Raw genomic sequence first — 13,816 nt, forward strand, 5'->3', positions numbered from 1 at the left:
TCCACCGTCAAAAGTTACAATACAAGGAATATATTTATTTAAAACGCCACAGACACACACATAATATATTTAAAAAACAAAACAATAAGAAGGCACCTACATGCAAAATATCCATAAATACACAGATATTCCAATGAATGTGTGTGTTGCAGCAATTCAAATAGGCCACAACTCACTTACTCAGAAAGCGGTACAGTCAACAGCACATCAAGTTACCCTGCATGAACGCGGTAATAGCGGCGAGTTTGCAATGAATTTGGGTAGGTTGATGTGCTGTTGACTGTACACAAATTGGTGCAGGTGTGATACATGAGAGTGAAATAAAGTGTACAGATAAACGAATAAAATATAACAGTGAAAATATACGTACATACTAACTGCAAAAAATAAATTCAAATACAAATAATTTATTCAGAAATTAGACCTTCACAGGCACTTTTCACGTCAATTTTTATATTACTTAAATAGTTATTTCTCACAAGCTACAAACTACTGGCATTTCGGAACGACCACTGCTGAGAAAAAATGCCGAAAGAAAAGTCGAATATATACACAATAGAGTAACTAATAGATAAGTTTTCAAAGTGAGACATAAGGAACCACTTTACGGTGTGATTGCAATCGCATCACAATACTATATTTTAATTGGTTCGCTGCATCTCATTGAAAATTCTGTCGATAACAGATGACAAAGACGCACTACGGCCTCAAAGCAACGGACTGGGTCGCAAGGGTTAATAGTTTAACACAATATTTGACATGTATTGCAAGTTTTGATATGCACGTAAATCATGTGCGTTGGTTGCGGGAGAGTCGATGGTAGACCACAGTTTGACGCACCACACAATTCTTTGCCAATAATAGATAATCAGGTAGCTCAAGTTTGAAAAGTACAAATTAAAAAAGAAAGCTATTGTATTTACTACTATATTTTTGTGTATTTCAGAGGAATACAAAAGAGTAGAAAGATTAAAAAAAAAACAGTATATAGGTAACAGTGTTTTTTTATAGAAAAAAAATGTCACGTTGAAACCACAGACAGGAACGTGTGAAAGATTTGTTTCTGTGAAATTTTTCTACTCTTTTGTTTATTTGTGATAGCTTTACACGCAAACTTATCTGACTTTCTTGATGGCATCACTGTCAATAAAATAAACATAATATTGCGTAATTATGTTTTTAAACAATTTCTATTTTTATAAAATGTTTATGTTCATTAGCCAAGTGCTGTTTAAATTATCATTAATCTAGAAAAAGTACACGAACAACACATCAAACTATCCAAAATTTTTATAAATTCGTTGTTATTTTCGTCGTGTAAAGCGTGCCATTTCGTACTTGACATACGGTTGATATTACACAATCGGATAAATTTAGCCATTTTAAAAAAACAATACTTTTTTTTGGAACTAGCCAGTTTTAAAAGTCAGATGAGTTTGTCAAATGTTGCTTGCGATTTGATGCGGTGTGTTAGCTGCGCATGAGGGCTCGGGTTAACGGTTCTGTCTGTCTGTCTGTAGTGGATTTGTCGCTATACACAGACGAGTCGCAGCTGGACAAGAAGCGCAAGCGCGGTTCCAAAGCCTCGCCAAGGAAGGACGCCGCTGATGAGACTGCTGTAAGCTTACTTGTACACTTTATTTAAAGAAAAATAGTTTTATTGATAAACGTTTCTTATACATAGTTACACAATTTTATTTTACACTAGAGGTCCATCCCGGCTTTGTTCGGGTTAGCCTATATTACTCCTGAAGGTTTCGTCTGTCTCTGTACCAAATTTCATCAAAATCATTCCAAAGCAAAATTGTATGGAATTTCAACGCATACATGTATGCGTTATAATTTCAAACAATCGTTTGACGACTTCGGTGACGCAGTGGTAAAGTGCTTGTCTTTGAACCGAGATATCCCGGGTTCGACCCCGGTCGGGTAATGATCTTTTTCTCATTGGCCCGGGTCTTGGATGTTTATCTATATATGTTATAATATATAGTATTGTTGAGTTAGTTATCCCATAACACAAGTTTCGAACTTACTTTGGGGCTAACTCAATCTGTGTGATTTGTCCTATATATACTTATATGTTTACCGTGTCGCAAAGCTGTCGTACGGACTTTTAATGTTAATTCTATGTTCTAAAATAAATCTTCCCTTCCAGAAGGGAAGTCCGACGCCTGTAAAAAAGGCGCGAACGACGCCCAAGCGCAGTCCGAAAAGCGCGCGGAAATCCAAATCCACGGCGACGCCGCCGCAGACTAAGCGGAAACCGGCAGGTACCACGCCCTCTGTGGCGACCACAGGCAAGGTAGGCATAGTACAGCGGATATATAGAAATGTACGTATCAGCAATCACCAACCATTTACATTCATGTTCGACTGAAGGTGTGTGTGTTCTACGCTTTCGCTCTCTCGGTCGCGATTTGTATGCGCGCGAGCGGGACGGCGATACGTCTGTTTAGCGCGTTTTGGAATTTCTTGTTAAATGTTTTACTTTGTATTCGGCGTTTGTCGTTAGAAGTGTACTGAAATTGCATGGCCCTAGATTGGCAAGTGTCTATCTATGAAAATATTTTAAGTAAACTTTGATAAAAAGCATAAGTAGTTTGTATTCTACGTCAACTTTTTTCACAAGAATTTCGTACATTAAAAATTACTTTTCAGGAGCTAAAACTACCGTAACACAATATTAATAAATCAATGTATACTCACATGGGCTAGCATTTTCAGTTAAAACTGTTGAAAAAATAAAATTTTCAAAATCAGTATTTCTTTATTTACTTTGGAATTTTTTTACAAGTAAACATTACGCTAAACAGACAAAGCGCAGATGTGTTTGTCCATAAAAAATGATTAGCTAGACAAGACTGATATGTAGATGATGATAGACCAACCGCTGGATATATACCGATGTGCATGCTAGTTGTACTGAGGGTCCAGATCTATCGGAATTGTTTTTGGTCGAGGTACCTATTATTTTTATTTTATTTTTCACAGTCATACCACACATTGGAAATTGCAAAATTGGGTGCCAACTATTTTTATTCCAATTATTACATTTTCATGATATAAATTTGCTTTTGGGTAAAATAAAAGTATTTGAAATTTATTTTGGTGCATGTTTAAAAATGCAACTAACATATGCCCTTTATGCAAATATAATTTTTCAGTAGTTTATTTTAATGTATCTATTGGAAAGTGGTTAAAAAACTTCAAACTTTGTTCCGAAAATAATATCAGTGAATTTTACTAGAACTATTATTACTAACGTTTTAAATTCCTTGATAAAAGTTAGATTTCATGTTCATTCATTTCCATCGCTTGCTTTTTGTGTTACATTTATATATTTGTTTACATTCATATATATCGATTCGCCTCAGTTCTTCTATCGTTTGCGAATTTATCGAACTAATTTTACTTCTGCATGCTCTTTTTGCATGATTAAGGCTCGTGCACACCCAATGCGTATGTATCACGATTCTATGGAAGTTTAACGCACAATCGTGTTGCGTATACGCAGTTGGTGTGCACGGATCCTTATATTTTGAGGAAAACAGCAAGTATGGATGCCAGTATCCAAATTTTTATACAATTTAGTAAATTTGACTTCAGTTATAACAAAACCTTAATATAATATACTAAGTACTTATGTATATGAATTTGTTTCTCTCACGTTACGATAATTTTAAGCTAATGTCGTGCTATTTTCCATTTTCCAACGCCAATGTGTGTTATAACAAGAGAATTTCTTCCAATATCAATTAATATATAAAATTAAATGTATCCAAATTCAAATGTAACATAAGGACAAATCATAGATTTCACATCTAAATTTATAAAAAACAATCAATCATAGTAAAGAATGGTGTGTGCTTTAGTTTAATTAGTAGTATATGGTAGTGCAATAAATATACTTGAATGATGGCAAAAAGTATCACTGAGAAGCAAACAGAGTCAAAAAATACAGCTTTTAAAAAGGCCATTTCGTAATTAAATATGAAAACATGTAACCTTTAAAAAAATTTTTTTTTTTTAATTTCCACAATACTTTTTAAAGTGCATTTTGATATTACGATTACCGTCACCTTTCTATGCAAGTATCGTATTTAAGGTAACGGTCAGCATCACTACTCTCTGTACTAGTATAAAATAGTAGAAACTTCAAATTACATCTTTCAAGAAAATTTATCGCACTGTCACACAACTTTGTTCACGTTCACCACTTCCTCGCTAAGAATCAGCCTTCCTCAGACGGCGACGGCGGTCACGGAGAAGGCTAAAGCCAAGAGCACGCCAAAAAGGACTCCCGTTAAGAAGGAGACGCCCGCGGTCACTACTCCCGCGAGGAAGGGAAGAAGATCCACGGCTGGTGAGGAACCTTTATTATAATATATAAACCTCTATAATACACTAAAGTAGACTATTTTTTACATTGGGCTTGCCAGCCTCACAACCCTGGACGCAACCGGAACGTGCGGAGACAAGAGAAAAAGTCAGTATTTGAAGGTCATGTGAAAGGAAGAGGTCCAGAGAGATCGAGGGAGAGTGAAATTAAGTGAATCAACTGAAAAATATTAAAGTAAAGCCGAGGATAGAGAGGTGTGGTGAATACTCCACCGATAAGAATATAGCTCTCAAATAAGAAGTGGCTCCAATTTAATTGATGACAATTGACACCTGTCAGTTTATTTCCTCTTTTATTCCATACAATTTTTGTACGTGAAGAAGTCATTTTTTGAAAAATGTTATATCATCAGTTAGCATTAGCAGAAGTGTCAGCTTTAGAAGTTCTGTACAAAAACATTTTTTTTTATATAAAATATGCATTTTCGATTCATTGTCCATCTTTGTGAATATACTGACCACTGTGTAGCGGTTAATGTGTTAGTTCACAATGCAACACATAAACAGATGTTTTTTTTTTCTAGCAGAAAGCAAAGCGATAGTCCCCACGCCCTCGACGTCGACGGGCAAGGCCACTCGTACGCCGCGGAAGCCCCCCGCCAAGAAATAATACAGTGTTCCGTTATAGAGACACTGCCCACATTGCAAACACACACGGCTTGTACTTGACTACGTTAGTCGTGGCCACTAACGCTGGTGACAGACATACACATGTACAGATTGATATTTGATATAAATTTATTAATTTTATGAAGTTGTATTTGATGTTTGAGGTGAATTCCGAAAGCTAGCAGTAAATTCATAGGTCAAATAAAAAAGAGTAAATTAATTAAAAATTCTGTAACTTTAATGATATACATACATCACTTATTGAAGTCAAAAATTTAAAAACTATGTCTAATACCGAATTCCGAAGCGCGCAGTCTTTTCATAAAAGACCTCAGTTTCTCTTAAAACACTATATTGCTAGTATAGGCATTAATTAAGACTTAACAATATTATTCGGAAAAAAAAGGTTTTAAGCCTATTTCAGTTCAAATATGTGTTCAATTTTTAATGTCAAATATGGGGAGGAGAGATTAAGAAATATATCTATCTATAGTAGGTTTAAAATATTCGTTTAACTGTTAAAAAATGGCAAAATCATTCAATTTGACTCATGTATGTTTTCATAGACAACCACTTCATCCGGTGAAGGAAAACATCTAGAGGAAGCCTACACACTGGTTTGATCATTTTGTGTTACACTACACACTACTAGCCACTAGATGGCGGTAAATATTCCACGCTGTTTTCATAAATATCAAGTCTGTACAGTTTTATGTCTGTGGGACAGTAATTTCCTTAGATTGCCAATTTTCATAGATGTTGTGTAAATTATAGACATATTAAATATTATATCACGTTCCGCGGCTAAATACCATACGGACGGTATTTGCGTCTGCATTTATATTGATCTGAATAGTTTCTGAGTAGCAGATTACAAAAATATAACAGAAAAATCGACCATAAGGTACTTTAATCCAAGAATAATTGTCTTCGTATATAAACGTTTATTTTGGTATATGTTGATAAAACCTCTTTTTTTGTCTAATTTAGCAATTGGTAGGTAAATAAATCTAGACTCTTTTGTAATATAGAAAGTTCTATATGCAGGCGAGTTAGTTAAATGGAGGATTTAAGGCGGATATAAGAGAAATATATGTAGTCTTCCTAACTGCTGGCACAGATAATGGATTGCCTGGGAAGTACGCGAGTGTTGTATGATTTATATTATCAGGGCAGTGTTAACACTTATCAAATTGTACTTCTTTCATATAACGTTACTAAAAATGTAGCAATATTTAGACAAATAATTTGATTAGTGGAATACCAGGGCTATTATTGTGGATGAATAACCCCTGAATAATAATTTTAAACAAAGATAACGTCAACGTATGTGATTTGTTTCTCACATTTTATGACTGGAAATAAATTGATGATAGTATAGCATAATTCTATATTGTGTGGTATAAACAGATACCCATAAACGTATATACAGTTCGTCTTAGTTGAAATACGCACCCATTTACAGCAACATACACATACTTTTTCAATGCGGTAGTGGGAGCTCCATTTCAACTAATCACTTTGACGGACACTGTACTGCTATAGCAGTTAAAAGAATAAAACTTATTTCGTGTCTCGTCGAGTGTCTGCTAAAGTATTAACGACCACACCACGTTAGTGCCACGACTAAAGCCAATTTTAGTATTTATTTTTATATACGGATCAATCAGCATAATCATCTTTTTCTTATTTTTATTACCTGTGGTTTTAAGTTATTTTGGGGTAATTAAGAGTCGGAATTCTGTTGCATACTAAGTAGTACACTGTTGTTGTAAAAATATATCGAAAATTGTCATGGATTCCGTAATATGTCATTGGAGGATATTCCTCTATGAAGGCTTATTTTACACTCGCATTTTGTGCTACATGTAAAAATATCTAAATGTAATGGGAATGTCCTAATGTTTAATGTCAACCAATCATCGCGCTGCTGTCGATAATTTCTGTTTTCGAATAAGATTTTGACATTAGTGTTGTGCGCATGTGCGTTCGTTATGTAGCCTCCATTGGTGTATTCTGCGTCATAAAAGAATTCCCACAGGCGCGGCGCTACTATCGGTGACAACGACAATCTGGCTGATTTGTTATTAGTTCAAAATATTGACGCGGGACTTTGTGGCGCAGTCTATACATGTCTTGATACTTTCAAACGAATTATATTCTGTTAAACTTATTTTGAAAAAACTGCAGCTAAATACTAGTACATACGTCACGACTATAACGGCGAATTTCTTATGTTTTAAAAAGTTGCAATAGTCGTGATGATAGTTTTTCCGATGTGATAGAATTAGAGTGAAGAACTTGCGAGTGTAAAATTGTTTTTAGGGTTCCTATGGAATCTATAATCGTACCCACGAGTTTTCTCAATGGGTGAATTTCCGCCTTAACAATCGTAGGTGTAGTGTAGTTACGGAATCCAATACCCGCTTTGTATCAATTTCAAATATAAGAAGCTATATTCGAAACGAAATCGATGTTAAAATAATCGCATTGATGTAAATTATAACATCCAATGATATTCCATAAAAATAGACTTATCTGGACATGTCGATTTCCCGTGTAATTTATCATGGAGGGATTTAAATGAATATAAAAGGTTAACTTACTAACGTAACTATTAAATTTAAGGAGTCTAACGATTACTGTAAATATTTACAATTAACAAAGTAAAAAAATGTTAACAATTTTGTAATTTTCGGTTTATGGAGTGACCCACTCGTTCATCGTGGGAGGTTTTGTATTTAAGAGTAGTTAATGAATTTTTAACGCATTAATATTATTTGTATAAGTTTGGAATTATTTTCTTGAAAAAGATTTGCGTTTTATAAGAAAATGCTAGAAAAGTAATAACTTCACTCAAATTGGAATGTTTGGGAATACTCCTTAGACGAAGTAGGAGGCTGCGGCCGGTTCTTAGAGTTAGTGAGGGCTCACGACCTCTGGCAACGATAGGCAATAGATTATAGACTTTGATTTGTAAGGTAATGATAAAATTCTACTATTCGATAGTAATTCGGCTAGGCAATGCGATGGTATCTTATATCAGTACAAAGAATTTAATATTATCATTGGGACATTTTGGCTTCACATAAAAATATATTTTGATATGATCGGTGTTTATTTCTAATAGGATATTGTAGTGTTGCCCTAGGTTATCGTAAATTGTCAAGTTTGAATTGCAAAGTAATAAAATCGTGTTTGCCGGTCTGGACCAAAATTTCATTGTGAATGCTGTAAAATCCTGTACAGAGAATACCAGATGTTAAAAATGTTCACTGCCCTAGAGAGTTCATGAAACTTATAAATAAATGATATCTATTTACTCTTATTAGAAAAAATAATTTCTACGCAGTGTTACATAAATTTTGTGTTATATGTGATGAGATGATATCTATAATGTCAAATACAGGTGACACGATGCAAATACAGTTTCTTTTTGTGTTATATTGATGTTTTTATAAAGAAGACAGAATTTATTCACTTCTTGTTTAATATTTGTGTATCAATCATGTAAACGAATGGACCATCTCCCGTGAGATCTTATCTTTCGATATTATTTCTATTGGTTTGTTACATCACTTGTGACTATTGACTATGTTTTAAGGTTGTTTATTAGGCGTACTTGGTGGCCCTGCATTTTGTTGTTTTGTTTCCCATTAGCTGTTGGATACAGTGTGAGTGTGTGAGTGAAAACATTAGACACTTTAAGTACCTAAAGTTAGGTGGTATTTTTAACAGTAGGTTAATTTTTGAAGAGAATAAGCTTAGATATAAATTATTGTGTGTGTATTTTCTGTTTATAATGTGTCTATGTGGAGCGAATGCTTGTGACACGACCATCTGGTACAATAGTTGTAAAACATATTTTAGCGTTTTATACAAAAGATATCATTCAAGAGTACTATTGTAACAGAAAGTCCACAAATTTATATGCAATTCAGAATTAAATATAATAATTTAAGAGAACTTTGCGTTTTACTTGCTTACACAATAAAATATAATCCACTATAATTAGTAGGACAATGGAATTACTTTAGTAAGGCGTCCAATAAATGATGTGGAGGCTTTAAAACGCTATTAAAACAAAGTTGAAAATTAAAAGAAAACTGTACTTAAGTTTAAACTGATTTGTATCTTTGAAATACAATGAATTTGTACTAATAAATTTGAATTTATTAAAAATATGGCGTTATAGACGCCCCTTTAGCATTATAAGGTGAAAAGTAAAATAAATTTTACAAACAGTTCATTAACATTTATTCTTAATCATCATCTACAGTTTCTAATGGGTACTCTGACATAATCAGTCCTCTGGACCATAAGGCTTCGGCTATTTGTAGTTTATCTGAATCATTTGGGGCCTCTAGATTCTCCACAGACACATATTGGGGGTATGAAGTTATCAAGGTTTCTATCGCTGGTGCACATTCCTCTTCTATTTCAAGGTAAGGCAACTCACTTCCATGATATTCTAAAGAATTCTCAACATAGTAGTACAATCGTATACGGTCTTCAGAAACCATTCTCAATATATTCTTGCGTAACAATCGTATTTTTGTATCAAGCCCTATTTCAACTCTATTTATAACTCTACCATCTTTCATTACAACATCATTGTCACTATAAACAGTGACAGCCTTTTCTAGATCGCTCAACACGGGTGGCAATGCATCATGTTGGTAATTTTTATTCATCTGATCAACAGCTTCATCAATTGGTAATTTTTCTTTAATTTTATCAAAAAGTGATTTCACAAGAACCTCAATTTCTTTCCTCCGAGGTGTGTTCACATCTGAATTGACTAGACCAAAGTTATCATAAATATCGAAAGGTAATCCTTTCCGGAAATCAACATTCTCAGTTATTGCAAGTTGTAGAGCCGCCGGAATCATTTTTTCAAATAAATCTGCCCAAGAGTGCTTTTGATACATACTGACTGTTACATGAAGCGAATGTTCTCCTTCTATAGTCACTCCTTGATGAATATATCCTCTAGGGAGGTACAGCATATCTCCAGCTTCCAAAGTCACCTCTAAAATTGGCTCCCCTATTTCATCTTGGTCAAAATTTTTTGATGATACTCTTGGTAACACTTCCTCATCGGTTCTAGGTTTGTATACTCTCCAATGTTTTTTACCTTCAGATTGCAAGATAAAAGCTTCAATGTCATCATAATGTGGGGCAAATCCTTGGCTGTCCGGTGGTGTTAAGTATGCATTGGCACCAACAAATGAATTGAAAAACTCCTGAAGTGTAGCATTTAACAAATGGAGTTTCTGCATGTATGTTTGAGGATTTAAAAGTCGAATACTGCATCCATTCATATAATAATCCCAAACAATGTAAGGATGGGCTCTTCCCTCTGGATTATGGGTCTCTCTCTTACCATCAACATAAGAAGTGATGTCAATATTTTTTGTAAATTGGATATTGTCATTACGTAGCATCTTATCAATGATAGGTGTTGAAATTAATTCTCGATAATACTTTGACTTATTTCTAGCTATATGGAGAGGTTTCTTTTCCCAAACACGGTTCAGGAAAACATTTGGGTCATATGGTGCTATCATCCACTTGAAGATTTTCAGGCCGTCTTCAACACTATCTGTTTCCACAGGGGTGAACTCGAAACTGACATTATCTGAGCAATGCTCATTTTCTTCAACACATTTAGGTTCAGAAGCTAGACTTATTAATGCTGGAACATCATCACTTTCAGAAATGCTATGTTTCCTTGTTAATTCTTTAATCAAGTTTCCACTGCGTTGGACAATTTCTTTCTTTTTCTTCTTATGAAGCTTCTTCTTTGCAATATTTTTGTTATCTTTACCTTTCTTTTGTTTGACTTTTTGAGCTAGTTTTTTCATAACATCGTTTGATAATTCTTTAGATAATTTTGGTGAGGAAACATTTTTTGGTGGCTTCTTCTTATCTTGTTTCTTCGTTTTCTTATCGTTATTGTAAACAGCAAAAGCAGATACCGGTGAATTCATTATAAACACGTGAATTTCTAGGTAATTTAACAAACTTTAAGGGTGCTTCCTATATGGATAATTATGTATGTTTATTGTGATCACATAAAACAATATATGAAAAAAAAAACGTTCTGTGGAATGCAGTTTGCAATGCAAGTACGATTTACGATCGCAACATTTGAGGTTAACAACTATTTTGAGGTTAATTTTTACTTCAACAAACTTACTGACACTGTCAAGTGTAATCAAGTGTTGCCATTACTTACGATCTCTTAATGTCAAAAACAAACATTCCACTCATCAATGCCCAATTTTTTTTGTAATGATGGCAAAAACTTGATACATAATTTGGAATGGCGCCCTAATGTAAGTACAGAGCTGCCCAAAACCTTCCTCCCGATCCCCATGTCTGATGACAAAAAATATGTTCGTACATGAGGCCAATCGTTTAATAAAACTTGTATACAATACTACAAGCAATAAATTAAGGTAGGTACAGTGAAAGCTAAAGTGTTTCGTTACAAACGACCACTGTCGACTAGACAACTTTCTTTTGTTCTAATGAAACTAACTTATGTAAGTAACCATGGAATTAGTAGGTACGGAGTACCTACTAACTATAAAATATAGTTCTACTATGTTTACGTTGACACTTGATCACTGGTCACTACACAAGATCTCGTCTTGAAAGCTGACCGGAATCAAGACTACTGAGGATCAGATGGATGTGGCATTTGCGTGCCGACGTCTTTTCTAAATACTTTGGTCACTATCGTATTCGTTGGATCAGTATTAAGTAATCCGTAGCCGTGCGTGTTTGTTTGTCTGCTTTCTTCTAAAAATTTCGCACGTTTCATACAATCTTCGACAGTGTGTCCTGTAAACCTGCAGAAGTTACAACGTTTTCTTTTTCGTTTTTGAAAGGATGGGTCTTGTTCGAATTCTGCAGCCGCCATAATTAATCCCTCGAACGTTTGAATTGATTCTCTCGCAATTTTTTCTTTTATTTGAGCATTTAGAAAACAATAAATTATATCTATTTGAACGTTTTCTTTATATGTGTCTGGTAATTGAGAAAACAAAGCTCTTTTTTTAGTTACGTAGTATTCCGTAGATTCGTTTACTTCTTGTCTCTTAAATATTTCTTGATAAATTTCATGAGGGAGTTTTTTCAAAAATTTTAATTTTATTGCTGCTTCAAAATCAATCCATGTTTTGATTTGATCTTTATTTCCATTCCACCAGATAGCCGCATCTGATTTTAATAGGTCAGACATTTTTGTTAACATATCTGTATCGTTAACTTTCTCTAAAGATTTATAAATCGAAGTACAGTTTAGAAATGTTTGTATAATCGCACTATCTCTGGCTCCGTGATATGCTAGTACGGTTGAAAGGAATGACTCACGTTGTGCTGAAGTTAACACAGACAGCATACTCTCAAATTGCTCTGAAGAAATGTTGTGAACCGCCATTTCTTGCTGTCGCGCGAGTTAACCTTGAATGCAAAAACAGTGACAATGACACGAGAAAACCGGTGCGGCCACAGTTTTCGTATTGCCCAGTGGCTGTTCCAGAGCCTCGGAAGCAGCTACTGAATCCCAATAAAATGAAACGCTCTTATATATTGTACTACAGACTCTCACATAGATAACCTCGTTTCGATGACACCGTTTGGTTCGGTATGTACGAGTGATTGTGGGGCCCTTTCTAAATCTAAATAATGTGTAGCGCTTTCAAGATTTGAATAATTACTAACCTATTTTGTAATATTGATGGTGCATATATCGCACCCGCACCTAAAGAAATTATTATTAATATAATAATAACGGAATCTAAAGCCACCTCAAAATAGATTATATTGTTGTAATTGTAGTCACGCTCTCTCTCACTCAGTGATCGTGTCACTCACTCACACCACATACGTGAGCACACGCACCTCACGTAACAGCAATCGGCCACGAGCGTTCAGATCCTTGAATATATTATATTTTAAGTCAAACAACAGAATACTTTCTTATTTAATTAATATATAGAATGATAGCGTGATGTTGTTATGACACAAACGTATTGTTGACGCTTTATAATTTATATTCAAATTTTGTAAGATGGGATAATGGCTAAGGATAAACTTATTAGGTAATATAAAACTAAAATTATTAGTTAGGTACCTACATACATTTGTGAACGCTTCATGTCATAATTTTTTCAGTCGTGCGGTCGTGTCATCAATTTGTCATCGTGACAAATTGTCATACTACGTTTATATTTTTTTATTACTTTCAGCCCGAAAGCCCGAGATTCCAATCAGCCAATCAAGGAATTAAAAATAAATTATTTCATTAAATCAATTCCCACCAGGCCAATTTATAAAACAACAATACAATGATATAATGATGCCAATAATAGGTTATTTTATCGTTGTTTAATACAATGGATATGTAAGTATGTCCTGATACTTCGATATGCACAATTAGGTAGGTATGAAACAAGGTATTTGATGTGCCTAGCAGTGAACTTAACTAAATGCCAGACTCGAACCGTTACAAGTATTTTTTACAAAACTGTCATTTTTACCACATGTTTTTAATGGTATCAAATATATCTCATTTAACAAAAAAAAAACACGTCCGTTCGTAAACTGTTGAAGAGTTCCCTCCTCAATCCTCTTTAATCTCTTCTAATTAGAGCCAATCCTGGGTGCACTGGGTGTGGGTCTTATCACAATAATTCATTGTCATTGAAACGGATGCGATGTGGAAAATTGCAACCCTGTAGGACAAAGGCGGTAGTACCTAGTTGAAGTTTAACTTGCAAGATTTGATCACAGA

At 34.4% G+C, this 13,816-nt stretch overlaps 2 protein-coding genes across 7 annotated transcripts in view; one reads left to right on the plus strand and one right to left on the minus strand.

Annotated features, from left to right (window-relative positions):
* The window catches only part of LOC128671704 (proteoglycan 4-like), a 20,465-nt gene extending 11,489 nt beyond the window's left edge, over positions 1-8,976 (plus strand). For 2 of the 6 annotated variants that reach the window (XM_053748420.1, XM_053748426.1), the window contains exons 6-9: positions 1,521-1,618; positions 2,159-2,335; positions 4,249-4,366; positions 4,926-8,976. In XM_053748420.1, the coding sequence (XP_053604395.1) occupies positions 1,521-1,618; positions 2,159-2,335; positions 4,249-4,366; positions 4,926-5,011 (479 nt within the window). In that variant the 3' untranslated portion in view covers positions 5,012-8,976. The remainder of the gene's footprint in view (positions 1-1,520; positions 1,619-2,158; positions 2,336-4,248; positions 4,367-4,925) is intronic. The other 4 variants (XM_053748422.2, XM_053748421.1, XM_053748423.2 and 1 more) reach the window with 4 other exon arrangements.
* Positions 8,977-9,243: 267 nt separating this feature from the next.
* NO66 (Nucleolar protein 66) lies at positions 9,244-11,695 on the minus strand. Its single transcript, XM_053748428.2, has one exon. The coding sequence runs from the start codon at positions 11,001-11,003 to the stop codon at positions 9,273-9,275; it is 1,731 nt and encodes a 576-aa protein (XP_053604403.1). The 5' UTR covers positions 11,004-11,695; the 3' UTR covers positions 9,244-9,272.
* Positions 11,696-13,816: the final 2,121 nt, after the last annotated feature.

This window comes from Plodia interpunctella, chromosome 8, assembly GCF_027563975.2.
Source record: "Plodia interpunctella isolate USDA-ARS_2022_Savannah chromosome 8, ilPloInte3.2, whole genome shotgun sequence".
NCBI classification, from domain to species: Eukaryota; Metazoa; Arthropoda; class Insecta; order Lepidoptera; family Pyralidae; genus Plodia; species Plodia interpunctella.

Excerpts from the sequence above, each read along its gene's own strand:
- NO66 (XM_053748428.2), bottom strand. The coding sequence starts at position 11,003 with ATGAATTCACCGGTATCTGCTTTTGCTGTTTACAATAACGATAAGAAA.